The sequence below is a fragment of the Trichechus manatus genome, unplaced genomic scaffold, assembly GCF_000243295.1.
Source record: "Trichechus manatus latirostris isolate Lorelei unplaced genomic scaffold, TriManLat1.0 scaffold00150, whole genome shotgun sequence".
NCBI classification, from domain to species: domain Eukaryota; kingdom Metazoa; phylum Chordata; class Mammalia; order Sirenia; family Trichechidae; genus Trichechus; species Trichechus manatus.
The window spans coordinates 2,288,082-2,301,055 of NW_004444086.1; the positions used below are offsets into that span (position 1 = coordinate 2,288,082).

At 34.6% G+C, this 12,974-nt stretch overlaps 1 protein-coding gene across 5 annotated transcripts in view; it reads left to right on the forward strand.

Annotated features, from left to right (window-relative positions):
- The window catches only part of CAMK2D (calcium/calmodulin dependent protein kinase II delta), a 376,805-nt gene that overhangs the window by 307,410 nt on the left and 56,421 nt on the right, over positions 1 to 12,974 (forward strand). For 3 of the 5 annotated variants that reach the window (XM_012558245.2, XM_004385900.2, XM_004385897.2), the window contains exons 9-13: positions 4,715 to 4,809; positions 7,518 to 7,640; positions 8,471 to 8,554; positions 9,390 to 9,432; positions 12,798 to 12,835. In XM_012558245.2, the coding sequence (XP_012413699.1) occupies positions 4,715 to 4,809; positions 7,518 to 7,640; positions 8,471 to 8,554; positions 9,390 to 9,432; positions 12,798 to 12,835 (383 nt within the window). The remainder of the gene's footprint in view (positions 1 to 4,714; positions 4,810 to 7,517; positions 7,641 to 8,470; positions 8,555 to 9,389; positions 9,433 to 12,797; positions 12,836 to 12,974) is intronic. The other 2 variants (XM_023740191.1, XM_004385901.2) reach the window with 1 other exon arrangement.

A 12,974-nucleotide genomic window follows, 5' to 3' on the forward strand; every position in this document is an offset into this window, starting at 1 on the left:
TTTTGCTATCGTGAACAGTGCTGCAGTGAACATGGGTATGCATGTATCTATTCATGTGACAACTCTTATTTCTCTAGGATATATTCCAAGGAGCAGGGTTGCTGGATTGTATGGTGCTTCTATTTCTAGCTTTTTAAGGAAGCGCCAAATCAATTTCCAAAGTGGTTGTACATGTCATTTATACTTGAATTAGATATAACTTGGAACAGCTATGAGTGATAATAAATTAGTGGCTGCCAGATAATGTACCATGACTTTTGGCAAACCTATAGAATATTGTAGAATATGTTTCTTCTTTTCTTGCATGGTTAATTTAGATTCAACAGCTGTGTGATTTGGCTTTCGGCCTTTTCCTATTTCATTTGGGATAAGTAAGCATCAGGTACTTTACCAGAGAATATTTACCATTTTTAAATCCCAAGCCTAATGGAAATTTGGTGCTGTTACCAGTTCTGTGATTACCTTGCACTTGGCCTCACAGGTATACCTCACAATTAGAAGTCTCTACTTTCATCCTTTACGACCCATGTTATTATCAATCTTTAACCTGTAAAGCGTTCCCTCTAATCATAGTCTAGGCAGAGAACCTCTTACCACCTCCCCCGCCTCAAAAAAAAATCCACTGCTGTTGAGTCAACTCCAACTCATAGCGACCCCGTAGGACAGAGTACAACTGCCGCATAGGGCTTCCAGTGCTTAATCTTTATGCAGGCAGACTGCCACATCTTTCTTCCACAGAGCAGCTGGTGGTTTTGAACCACCGACCTTTCAGTTAGCAACCAAGCACTATTACGCCACCAGGGCTCCTTAACCTCTTACACTGAACTCAAATATTGCTTAAGTCTCTCTAGTTATCGTATATATGGTTTCCCTAACTTGGTGTTTTCCAAATTGTGGACAATAGACCACACGCTTCAGCATGCGAAACTGTACTTTCCTGGGACCCAGTTGAGAACGATTGCAAAAGATCCTCTAAGATCAGGCTTAGGGATTTTCATTTCTAACAAGCTTGCCCTGTGATGCACACCCAGCTTAAGAAGCACTACCCTACCTAGATTGCACATTTCTTTATAATAGTAACTTGATGTCATATGTTTGTTTGCCTATTTTAGGATTTTTACACAGTATGGCAGAAGTTGCAAATGAGTGATTCACAGATGTCTTAGCCTTTTGGGGTTTTTTGGTGTTGACATTTGTTATTTATCGTTATAATTTATTATTAGGAGATTTCTTTTGAAAACCTCAGTTTCTGCCTTCTCTTGAGTAATTGAAAGAACTGGTAACATGATGCTTCTGTTCTTTATAGCAGCTGTACCTTTACATAAAACAGATGGGCGCGTGCCTTTCCCGTGGTTCCCAGCCCCACCTCATAAACGATGCAGGCACAGGCATTCATGGCTGCCTGGTCCCCGAATGCTTGTCAGTGTGTTACAAGACACAAATTTGTTTCTATCCTCTGAAAAATAACTTCCTGTCTTTCAGGCCTTGATCTTCTAGCTCTTTATTCTGCCTAGCATTGGTCCTTTAGATCACAAAGTGTTGGTTTAGTACTTTGCCTATTTGAATTATATGGTGATTTTTTTGCATAAGTTAACAAGATAAAAGAGAGTCATACTTGTGACACAGAGTTAATTGTGCATTTCCTACTCCTCATGCATTTTGCATGGAAGCTCATAAACCATACCAAACCAAACCCATTGCTGTCGAGTCAATTCCAACTCATAGTGACCCTACAGGGAAATGCTTTAGGGTTTCCATGGAGCAGCTGGTAGATTCAAACTGCCAACCTTTTGGTTAGCAGCCAAGCTCTTAACCAGTGTGCCCAGAGGACTCCACAGAAGCTCATAGTACCTTTTTGTTTACTGAGAGTATTAAGTGCATGTGTTGGTTAGATTATTCCTTTAACTGTCCATTGACTTCTTAGAGTTTTTCAACGTTGCTTTGTCATCTCTCCTTTACTTTCATAAGAAAAGGCTTTAGAATATTTTAATCATTAATGTGATTATGAGGTTTAATTGTTTTTCTAACTCTAGCTTTTATTAAAATCAGTTTTGAATGTTCTTGATAATGTAGACTGTTACCTAATCAGTAATCAGTGCATCTCAAAATTCTTATTAATCAAACATCTCTCCTATCTCCCAAACACAGATACATACATAAGGTAATGAAAACTAGTTTTAGCTTCCATTTTTAAATGTTATAGGAAAATGACTGTGTAAAAATAGTCTTTTAACTTTTTATTATAGAAAATTTGAAATGTATACAAAAGTAGAGAGAATACTATAATGAACTGATGGTTAATCTTACCTCATCTATACCCCCCGCTCCTTCCCCCAACGTCAAGATGAATTTTAATTAAACCAAACGTCACGTAATACAATGCGGGACTGTAGACATAGTGCACAAGAACGGACAGCCTTAGGGGCTGTGTTTGCCATCATAGCCTAGGTTCAGAATGTTAAATGTCTCAGTTATGAGTCTGTTTTATAATTTTATAACAGCCTAACTCCAGATGATTGTTAGAAAAATGCCCAGATTCAGTATAGATATCATGACATCATTTCCAAATATGCTATTTCCAGATATGCCATGGCAAAGCAAATTTTCTCCTTCACCCCCTGAACCATAGCTGAGGGTTAAAACTACTTAGGTACAACCTCTTTTCTACTTACATCCAGGAAACACAAACACAGATACTCATCATCGTCATTACAATCATCATTATCATTAGATGCATCTGTTACATCAGATAGTAGAAATGATATGAAGATAAATTTAAATGAATGCACATTAACTATACTTTTAGTGAACGACAGAAAATTTGTTTTGATGTTGCAAAGGCGAGGTACCAATATATTGCAGTTTTTTCATGTTCATTTTTTTTTTAAACTCCACTGTGGTGAAATAATTCAATTTTGATCTAAAAGCCTTTTTTTTTCTTTATTTAAGAATCTTGTTTAAAATATTTTACTCTGGTAGTGATTCACATGACTTTAAAAATCAATAGAATACTATTCAGCCAGTAGCAGAAATGACGTCTTGGTACATGCTACAGTATGGATGGAGCTTGAAGACATTATGCTGAGCAAAGTAAGCCAATCACCAAAAGACAACTATTGTATGACCTCACTTACATAAAAAGACAGGAGAAGGCAAATGTATAGAGATTGAAGTTTATTGGTTGTTGCCAGGGGCAAGAGGGGGTAATTAACAGTGATGGAGGGGTCACATTGATTGCTGTGGTTGCTGTCAATAGGTTGTACACCCATGGAGAATGGAATTGGCAAAAGTTGTGTGATAAAAAAATCAATTTTGAACTATTTTCCTGAAGCAGGCTATAAGAGTCTAGGGTGATTAAACCTTATTTAACAGCCGTTTTGGCTGAAGTGGTGTGTGTTGTATCAAAATGTCAAGACCAATGGACTAGAGGTTTCCAACCAAGAAAAGGCAAAGAAACCAAGAGACCAAGGGAAAAGGGGTCTCAGAGCATGCTGAGGCAAAATGCCGCCTGTCTTTCTTTTCTCTCTCAGGTTTCCACAGCTTAAGGGGATACTGCAAGAGAAAAGCAAGCAGGAGAGGTCAGAGGAGTGTCCTAGAAGATAATGAGCTAGAAAAGAAACTAAAGATTTTAAGCAGGGCCATAAAGTATTTGAAAAGGAGGAGGTAACGTGCAGAGGCGGAACTAAGGCACAGCAGGTAGGGCTTGTGCACTGGGTGCCGCTTGAGACGGGGCATCAATGAGCAGTTGCTATTGGCCATCACAATTTCTGTCGCCAGCTGTGAGTGATTATTCAGCAATTTAACACTAATTGCCAGAGGTGCTACTGTCTGTAGATAGGCCCCTAGTGACATATTATGATGAAGGGACCATAGTGTCAAAATAGTCCCCGGAGATAAAATATCTCCAGATATTTTATTAACGAAAATAGAAATTCAAGGAAAGTTAAAAACTTGTGAATACAATAATTAAAAAAAGAAAGTTAAATCAGATGTTGATTAAATTAATTTGAAAATAGTTGCATGTTTATGAAAAAGATATCAAATTGTGTTACAGCTGATTGCGTATTCCTTTGAATTTTAAGTACAATTTCACCCTCGTCTTTCCCTCTCCTATAATATACACTGTTCTGTAGTATTGCTGGTTTAGTACTTTTATTGAAAAAGTCTATTTCTGAAGATTAAGATCACTAAAGAAAAAAGTGTTTTCATCTCTTTGTATGATATCCATGCTTCCAGGGTGCCTAACTATTTAGAGCATGAAGTTATAACTAGGACACCATCACTCAACAGATTGTCCTAATTACTAGCAAAATGAGTAAGAGAAAATAACATAACATGTTAAGTTTCAAATGTCAATCTACAAAGTGACTAAAATCACATAGAATCTATATAGATAAGAGTGAAGAAAGGTTATAGCATGTGGCACCCAAAATGACAGGTGAGTTTCATCTTTAGCTATAGCCCTGCTGTGCCTCTTCTGAATTCTTCAGCTTGTGTGTTATACTGCTGCATATTATCAAAGGTCTTGAGCATAGGAAGGAAAAGCAGTCACCCTCTCCTGAGTGCTTTAGAGTGGGGCATGATATGTCTGTGAAGTTTTCCAGCAATCCAGTTTTCTCTGTTTTAATGTATGCGGCTTATATTACTGTGGATCAGCCACATTTTTTTTTTATTTATATAACTTACGTTACCTTCCTATGCTGATTTCCTCCAGGTGTCATTCTCTATATTCTACTGGTGGGATATCCACCCTTTTGGGATGAAGACCAACACAGACTCTATCAGCAGATCAAGGCTGGAGCTTATGATGTATGTAATAATTTTAGATGAGGGTTTGTTTTTCATTTACTGACAAAGCTGGATTTTCTCATTGCTATTTTAACTCTAATTTTCAGTAATTCCTCTTACTAATTTCCCCTCTCTTAAGAAATGCATCATATATATTCAATTTGTATTTCCTTTTTAGCTATCTGCTGAGATTGGAAGGGAAGCATCTTAAAGGACTTTGCTTGTCAAAATTTTCAAATTTTAGTGTATTTCAAAACATACAAACATTAAACTGTTTCTGCTTTGGGAATAATTACTACTTCTTTAGATGAATTATATTCCCAAATGCCTATCAAATAATTTTAAGTTATATACCAGCAGTGTATTGCATTGACCCATGTGTCATATAGAACCAAATTTTATATCCTAATCTAATGATTTTAAAACAGAATTTCTGACTCCTTCAGCTCCTTCAGGGCCTGCTCCGAGAGATGGGTTGACAAAGTTTTTCGTTGATTAACCAGGTAGTACTAACTATTTCAGACTTTGCAGGCATACACAGTTTCTGTCACATATTCTTCTTTGTTATTTGTTTTGTTTGACTCTATCATTTAAAAATGCAAATAAACCATTCTTAGCTCATGAGCGCTACAAAATTAGGAGGCAGGCCAGATTTGGCCGGAAGGCTATACGTACTTTACCAATCCTTGTTCTGAGCCTGAGGACATTCCTTACTATGTCAGTTTTGATTTTCTTTTTTTTTCATTGTTAACCTAATGGGCTTCCATGCAAGCTATTATTTGAAGAACAGGTTTCATAATTGAAAAATATTTGAAAATCATTATTCTAATACATTTAATTTACAAATAGAATATTTGAAAGTAGACATGTATAATATGAACATGAATTAAGTTCTAACTCTAAAGAGTAAGGATTTATTTCTCTGTTTTTCTCTGTATAGTTAACTTTATACTCTTCAATATAATTTGCTCCCCTTTGATAAATATTTCTGTGAATGTGATTTACCACTTCTTCTGGTTTCATCTCACACAACTTTCTGGAAATCAAAGTGCAGGATCTGGGAATGTTTTCCATGTATTCTTAAGTGAGTTACCTGGGGAGTAGGCAATATCAGGTCCACCTTCTGTGGACAAGTTACAAATGCTATGTAGAAGTGAGACGAGTTGACAGGTGAGTTAGTATAAAAAGTCTGTATTATATTTTATCAGGTCTTGAGGACTCATATTTTCACTGCATTTCTGTTAAAATTTTCTATTTTTCGGATGGCTGTGTGTATCGTGACAATTTTAAAAATATATGTTTGAATATATAGGCATTCCATTCTATCCAGACTAATAAATGGACCAAATTATTATTTACATTATCACAGCTAGCACATTCACCATCTTTACAAACTGGAACTAGGCACCCCTCTGGGCAGACACTCTGTTTGGTGAATGTGGAGAAGTGCCTTTGTGAAAATTAGAAAAATCAGAAAAAGGTCCACCTTTCCCCAGCCTGCACCAACCTCTTATTTGCTGTTGTACAACCTGTACAACATTAAGAAGCGTCCATGAGTGTTTCTTCACTAGTTATTAATCATTAGCAGTTTTTAAAACTGCCCAAAATGAACTTCTTGAATTACAATGAGGATTATTAAACTGGCAAAAAGTCACAGGTATTAAAGAGTCGATAATCATTTTTCTCATGTTTCATTCTGTCAGTGAGTCACAAGCTATTCATTTTATAATTACTAAAAGCAGACTAATTGAATTTCATGATGCAGTTACAATGGGTTTGTGGCTTTCTTTTTCAAAATTGTCTATAAAAATTTACAAATTGGGAAAAGAACTTGAAATTTTCTCTGTTGTTTAGCAACAAATGTGATATAAATTTCTCTTAGCCCATTAAAAGTAGTATTTCTACTTAATATGTTAATTATGTGAAAGTGAGGTTAAAGAATTATCGTAACCAAAAAAATTAACCTAAAGAACTTATTGTGTAGTTATTATATAATATTTGAAATATTGCATTTGTACTCGGTGATTAATGAAATATTAATATCAGAATGAATTACTAATAGAAGTTGTGAAAGTTGCCTGTGTTCATGAACTTGCCTGTGGTGAAATTTGTAATTAGGTCGGTTATCCTTCTTCTTGAAGAGTTAACATGAGATCCTGCTGAGGTACCTGTAGCCTCAGACTCCTCACTACAGCACTCCAAGCAGCCACAAGTAGTATCAGTTTTGGCACAGGAATTGATGCTAATTTATTATCTCTGCTGTTGTTACACGTGAATCGTAAGAGTATATAATCCCTTGTGTTGAACCTTGCTTAATGGTATGACGACATTGATACATGTGACACCCTCACCGTTTTTACTGATTTTTGCAAATAATTACAAGAATTTTTGTATAAAATTTCATTTTGAGATCAAAGCAAAAATACTTTGTGAGGAATAGAAGATTAAATTATTTTTCTAAATTCTAGCATGTATCTACTAGATACAACATACAATTTAATACATCTGTTTGTCCCTTATCAGTTACTCTTCTTTAATATAGATATAGATATTTAGAGAGGGGGACATATCTATATTGATTTTTCTATATTTTGATGTAGTTCAACTTATACCAAAAGTAAATTTGTGAAGAAATTTACCACTTAAAGAAATGATTAATATTTTGACTCTTCCCTGTTTCACTGAGTCTATCTACTTTTTAAACTCTTTATAAATTTATATTTTTGAAGTTTCCATCACCAGAGTGGGACACGGTGACTCCTGAAGCCAAAGACCTCATCAATAAAATGCTTACTATCAACCCTGCCAAACGTATCACAGCCTCAGAAGCACTGAAGCACCCATGGATCTGTGTAAGTGAGAGTTCTCCAGAGACCTCAGGAGCTAAAAGGAAAAATAAACTCTACTTTAGATTATGGACTTAGAATAATTTTTCAGAAGATTAAACCCAGAATGAATAAATATGTGATGCAAGTTATTTAACAAAACAAATTTTGTAAGGGTGAAAAGTATTATTTGGGATGTTAAAGTCCAGTTTATGCAGGTTGCTAAGCAAACACTGTCTACAATAATGTAAGGAACCTGCATTTCCCATCCCAATTGTTGACCATATTCATGAACAGAAGTTAAGAAACTGACACCAAAAAGTTAAATGTATCCCAGAAGAAAAGATGAGACAAAGTTCAATTACTTCTCATCAGACAGCCTTAGAAACAAGTGTGAGGTTTAGAAACAGGAAGTAGAGTTTTACTAGCATCAAAGAATGACCATGGTAGTCTGAATACACTTCAGAAGTGCTAAGAGAAATAGTGTGAAATTGGGTAAAAGATCTAGAGATGTTACTAAATTTTTAGGGATGAACGTCAAATGGTACAGAAACAAATATGGTGCTGAGGAAACAAGAGGTAGTCCAATAAAAATGTGATTAATGACATATTAAATATAATTTAGGAAATTATATCCATTTCTGTACTTTCTGTAAACTAAATTTTGCATCTTAAGTCATAAATAGTCTTGGCAAATATCAGTCTTTTTCATTATTAGGTAGCTTTTGCATTTGGACACTTACAAGTTGACCATATGGGTGCAGACACCATTAATAAAGATTTGCCAGGGTTGAAGTTACTATTATGTTTAGTGTGTTATAAGTATGCTCAGTTAAGTTTTTTCCCTCCTCTTCCAGCAACGTTCTACTGTTGCTTCTATGATGCACAGACAGGAGACTGTAGACTGCTTGAAGAAATTTAATGCTAGAAGAAAACTAAAGGTAAGAAATTTTACATTTTTGTAGGGAAGTAGATTTGTTAAGAGAGAAGTGAGACACTGTGTGATGAAAATGAGTTTTAGCAAATGCATTTAAATGTGTAGACCTGAGTACTCCTGTTATTCCTTTTCTGAATCTTGGAAGAAAATGGAAAATACACTGGAATTAAACCTATAATGAAAAAGCTAAGATTGTTGTGGCAGTGTGTGCTGTAGTTCCTCCCTTCAGTGGAAAACAGCGTGCGATTTGATAATCTGAATCTAGCTACACCCATTAGGGTGGTCCTGGCGTTAGGAGAGACATGAGCCTGATAGTCTCAGGAAACCAAGAAACAAAAACAAACTAACAAATCCCTTGCCTAAAAGTAAGGCTAGACGATTTGTTATTAAAAACTGTTAGGTCAAAAAATCTCAGATATGACTTTTTTTTTTAAGTGTTTTATTGTGCTTTTGGTGAAGATTTACACAGGAAATTAGATTCTCATTTAACAGTTTCTGTACATATTGTTCGGTGACATTGGTTACATTCTTCACAGTATATCAGCATTCTTGTTGCTTCCATTTTGGTGGTTCTGTTTCATTAATCTAGCTTCCCTGTCCCTACTTGCCTTTACCCTTGATCTAGGGTGAATGTTTACCATTTGGTTTCATCTAGAGAATTGTTTGGAGGAGCACAGTACTCACGGTGATATTTAATTTATGGGCCCATCTGTCATTTGGCTGAAAGGCGACATCTGGGAGTGGTTTAAGGTCCATGTTTAAAGGGTATCTCAGAGCAGTAGTCTCAAGGGTTCATCTTCAGAGGTGACATTAATTTTATATTCTTACTCCTTTAATAGGGTGCCATCTTGACAACTATGCTGGCTACAAGGAATTTTTCAGGTACAAGTGTTAAGAACTCTGCTCCTCATCCTCTGCTCTCCTCTTTAGTAGTCTTTTTTTAATTTAAAAATATATATAATAGTTTTAAAAAATAACACTGTCATTCAGGGATGGCAGATGTGTTTGTGGCATGGATTCCTTCCACACCGGTAGCTGCCATTAGTAACTGCCTGGGTGCTCTCCCACTCAGAGCCTTATGTAACTACTCTCCTCACAAGAACACCCCAGGCGGCCCCACCAATAGTCAGTGCTGGTGCAGGACTTGGAGCGCATCTGTCATCTCTGCTGGGGGCACATAAGTTGTGCAAATATGTAGTTCTTCATTTTGGAGCTCAGCATTTTGAACCTAGAATTAATTAATTGATATTTCATAAAGTAATAACTAAGAATTAGGTTTTTTCTCTCATTCTCAAAGGAAATTCCAATAAACAAGATTTTTAAAAGACATTATTGAGATACCCATTTCTCTTAGGCCGATGTTCTTCGTACAGTATAGTCATATCTTCCTGTGCTATAAAAATTTTTACAACTTTCAGAGGCATCTCACTCAAGAATTTACGGGGAATCTGCCACACAGCAATATCATGGGATAATAACATTCCTCAAAATGATTCCATGGTAAAAATAAATTTGTTAAATAGTGGGCTAGAAGAAGCCAAACCAGTTATTACGGGAGTAACTCTCCAAATGGGAACAAAGTATATGTCATTTCCAAAAATTATTAAGAGTTTTGGAGTCCCCGTCTTTGACTGAATTTCTTAAAAAGCCAGGTTTCCAATAATCAAATTTTAGGAAATGCTGATCAGTCATATACATGACAAGTGACTGAAGCAGTGAGAAAGCTGTACTCAGTAAACTTTCTGCTTAGCCACTTATACTTGGAACAACTGTCAAATGATAAATGCCAGAAATACTATCACTTCAGTTTGTTATATAAATAGTCATCTGTAGCATCAACTTGTCCAGCTGTTTCTTCAATTCTTAATTTTACTTCCTGCTACATACTTAGCCTGGGTATTGTAGTAATATCAGGTAATGATCCATCACATCATTGTAAAATGTTCTTCAAACTTCGGAACCAATTTCTAGTTATTGTTTAAAATTTTATTAAATGATTCACTTTCTTTTTCCCTTTGTATTTAGTTACAGATAATGTGAAACCATAGGAGGCCTTCCAGAGGCCTCCAGTGAGCTATTAAACAACAACAATAATAATACAATGATCATTGTTACAAATTGAGGGACTGTGTTGGTTGACTGTATGTATTTTGTCTAATGTGTTCGGTGTAATGAAACTTTGTTGCTGCCTTTGTCTAGTTACCTGTTTTATATACAGTTGATTAATATTTTCACATATATGGGTGAGTTCAATGCCATCTCATTAAATATTAACCAATACTGTCTTCAAATAAATTAATATTTCACTATGGCCCAATAATTAGTGAGTCACTAAAAGGCATAATGATTTATAGAATAATATATAATGTTAATGACAAATTAATCTCCATAATTAAGATTATGTATTTTGTTAAAGTGCTAAATACATTCAGGCATAAACTGGGCCTTTATTAATATATGCACCCATGTATAGAAGCTTTTTACTTCCCTCACATTTATTTTTCATCATCTTGTAAACTAAAAACTCATGACTAATATGTGGATTTTATATTGTTTCTGAATGTTTTAGCTTGAAAAACAAACTTTTTTTTTCTTTTTAATCCATCACTTCAACTGAATAACATTAGACACAGTTACATCTTGTACTTAGTATTGCATTTTACTTTTGAGTATTTTATTCATTCTGTTTCATTGCCAGACATGCTCTTTAAAGTAATTTGTCCACAAGTATATGGTTATAAAGTTGTTTTTATTTTTTTTTTCTTTTCTTCCTTTATGTGGAATGTATTTCTTGTGAGGTAAGGTGAATAGTAACCAAAAGGGACATTTCTGCATCTCCCAGGCCAAATCCCTGCTTACCCTGAATCATTGTCTTCTCTTTGCTTGCTATTGCAATTCTAGTTATTCTAAGTTTGCTTTCTAACCTGTTAACTGCCACAGTATTTACTTAATATTGCTTTTTAGCTGTAGCCAAATAGTATTATATCTAAGGCAACTATGTCTTACAATCTTAATAATAAATTAATAGCTTTGTTGCTAAAGACTAAATAAAATTAACATTTTTATATCTTTTATGTAAATTTAAAATTATACTAAGGTGATATCAAAATAATGTCCCAGATCAAATGGATGTCAGGAAATTACATGTTCATGCAGTTCTATGATAGCTACATATTTCCATTTCAAATGCCAAATTCTATTCTGATTTAAATATATATATATAATACATATATATATATATAATTAACCTTAAATGGACACATAAGTGTGTACTTTGTCCTGCATATTCATAAATTTTCTACAGTTGGTATACTAATTGTCATTGACAATGATATTATAGGTTCACTATGTATGTACCCATTCATAAGTATATTTTTTGAAAGAATGACTTCACTTTTTAATATACTCAAGAAATTCAGTAACAAGGAATTATAAAAGCTTCCTCTCTAAGAAAAATAAAGCTTAATATAAGACCATATGCTTTAGGATTTCTCTGATTTAGTTGAGTCATTTGAAGATTTCATTTTGTTTATATCTTGTCTCAAATTTTATTATTTTTAATTTTTCAATGTATAAGGCTTTTGTTTATGAAGACTAACTTCTGATTTTGAAGTATAAAAATACATAATGCCATTTTTTAAAGGTCATATGCTAAGAGTTTTAAACAATTGCTCTAGATCAATAATATAAAATACTGTTTCATTTTAAATATAGTTATTAAGATTTTTTGCAGAAAAGAAATTGTCTGATTTCAAAAGTATAATATAGGTGTTATTTAACCAGAGCAAAATTTTGCAAATGAGTTTTAAACCTCTAGAAGGTGAGGCTTAAATGGCAGAACTGACATGGTCACCATACTTGTGGTGTGAATGAACATGTAATACAATATGTCAGCTGATGTCTGAAGCCTGAAATCAGCTTTCTGGATTACAAAAGCATAGTCCAGTTAAAGTTCCAGTATCCTTTTCACAACCAGCAGTGAAGTAAAGTCCAGCAGTCAAAATGTTCTACTGTATGCAATGAACTAAATAAGAATTTAGTTCTAAATTTGACATAGAAAAACCAAGAAAAGTGATACTGTATTTCAATGTCCTGTAAGCTCGTGCTCATCAGTGTGACCTTGATAACTTGGCATATGTAGGCCGTAACTCAGCAGAGGTGGTAGAAAGAAACAACTACTTGTTTTATTGCCTAGCTATGGGTTTCTATGAATAACTCACTAAGCAGATTTTACTCTCATTTTGCAGCAGCCAAGAGTTTGTTGAAGAAACCAGATGGAGTAAAGGTAAGTTAAACAGATGCTCCTAAACATTTCTGACTTTCAGATGCTGGATAATTTAAAAATGTTAAATATAAGTCCTTAGTAGTTGAAACTTGTACTTTTTGTGGTTACTGATAAAGGATACAGGTTGAATTATGAAATA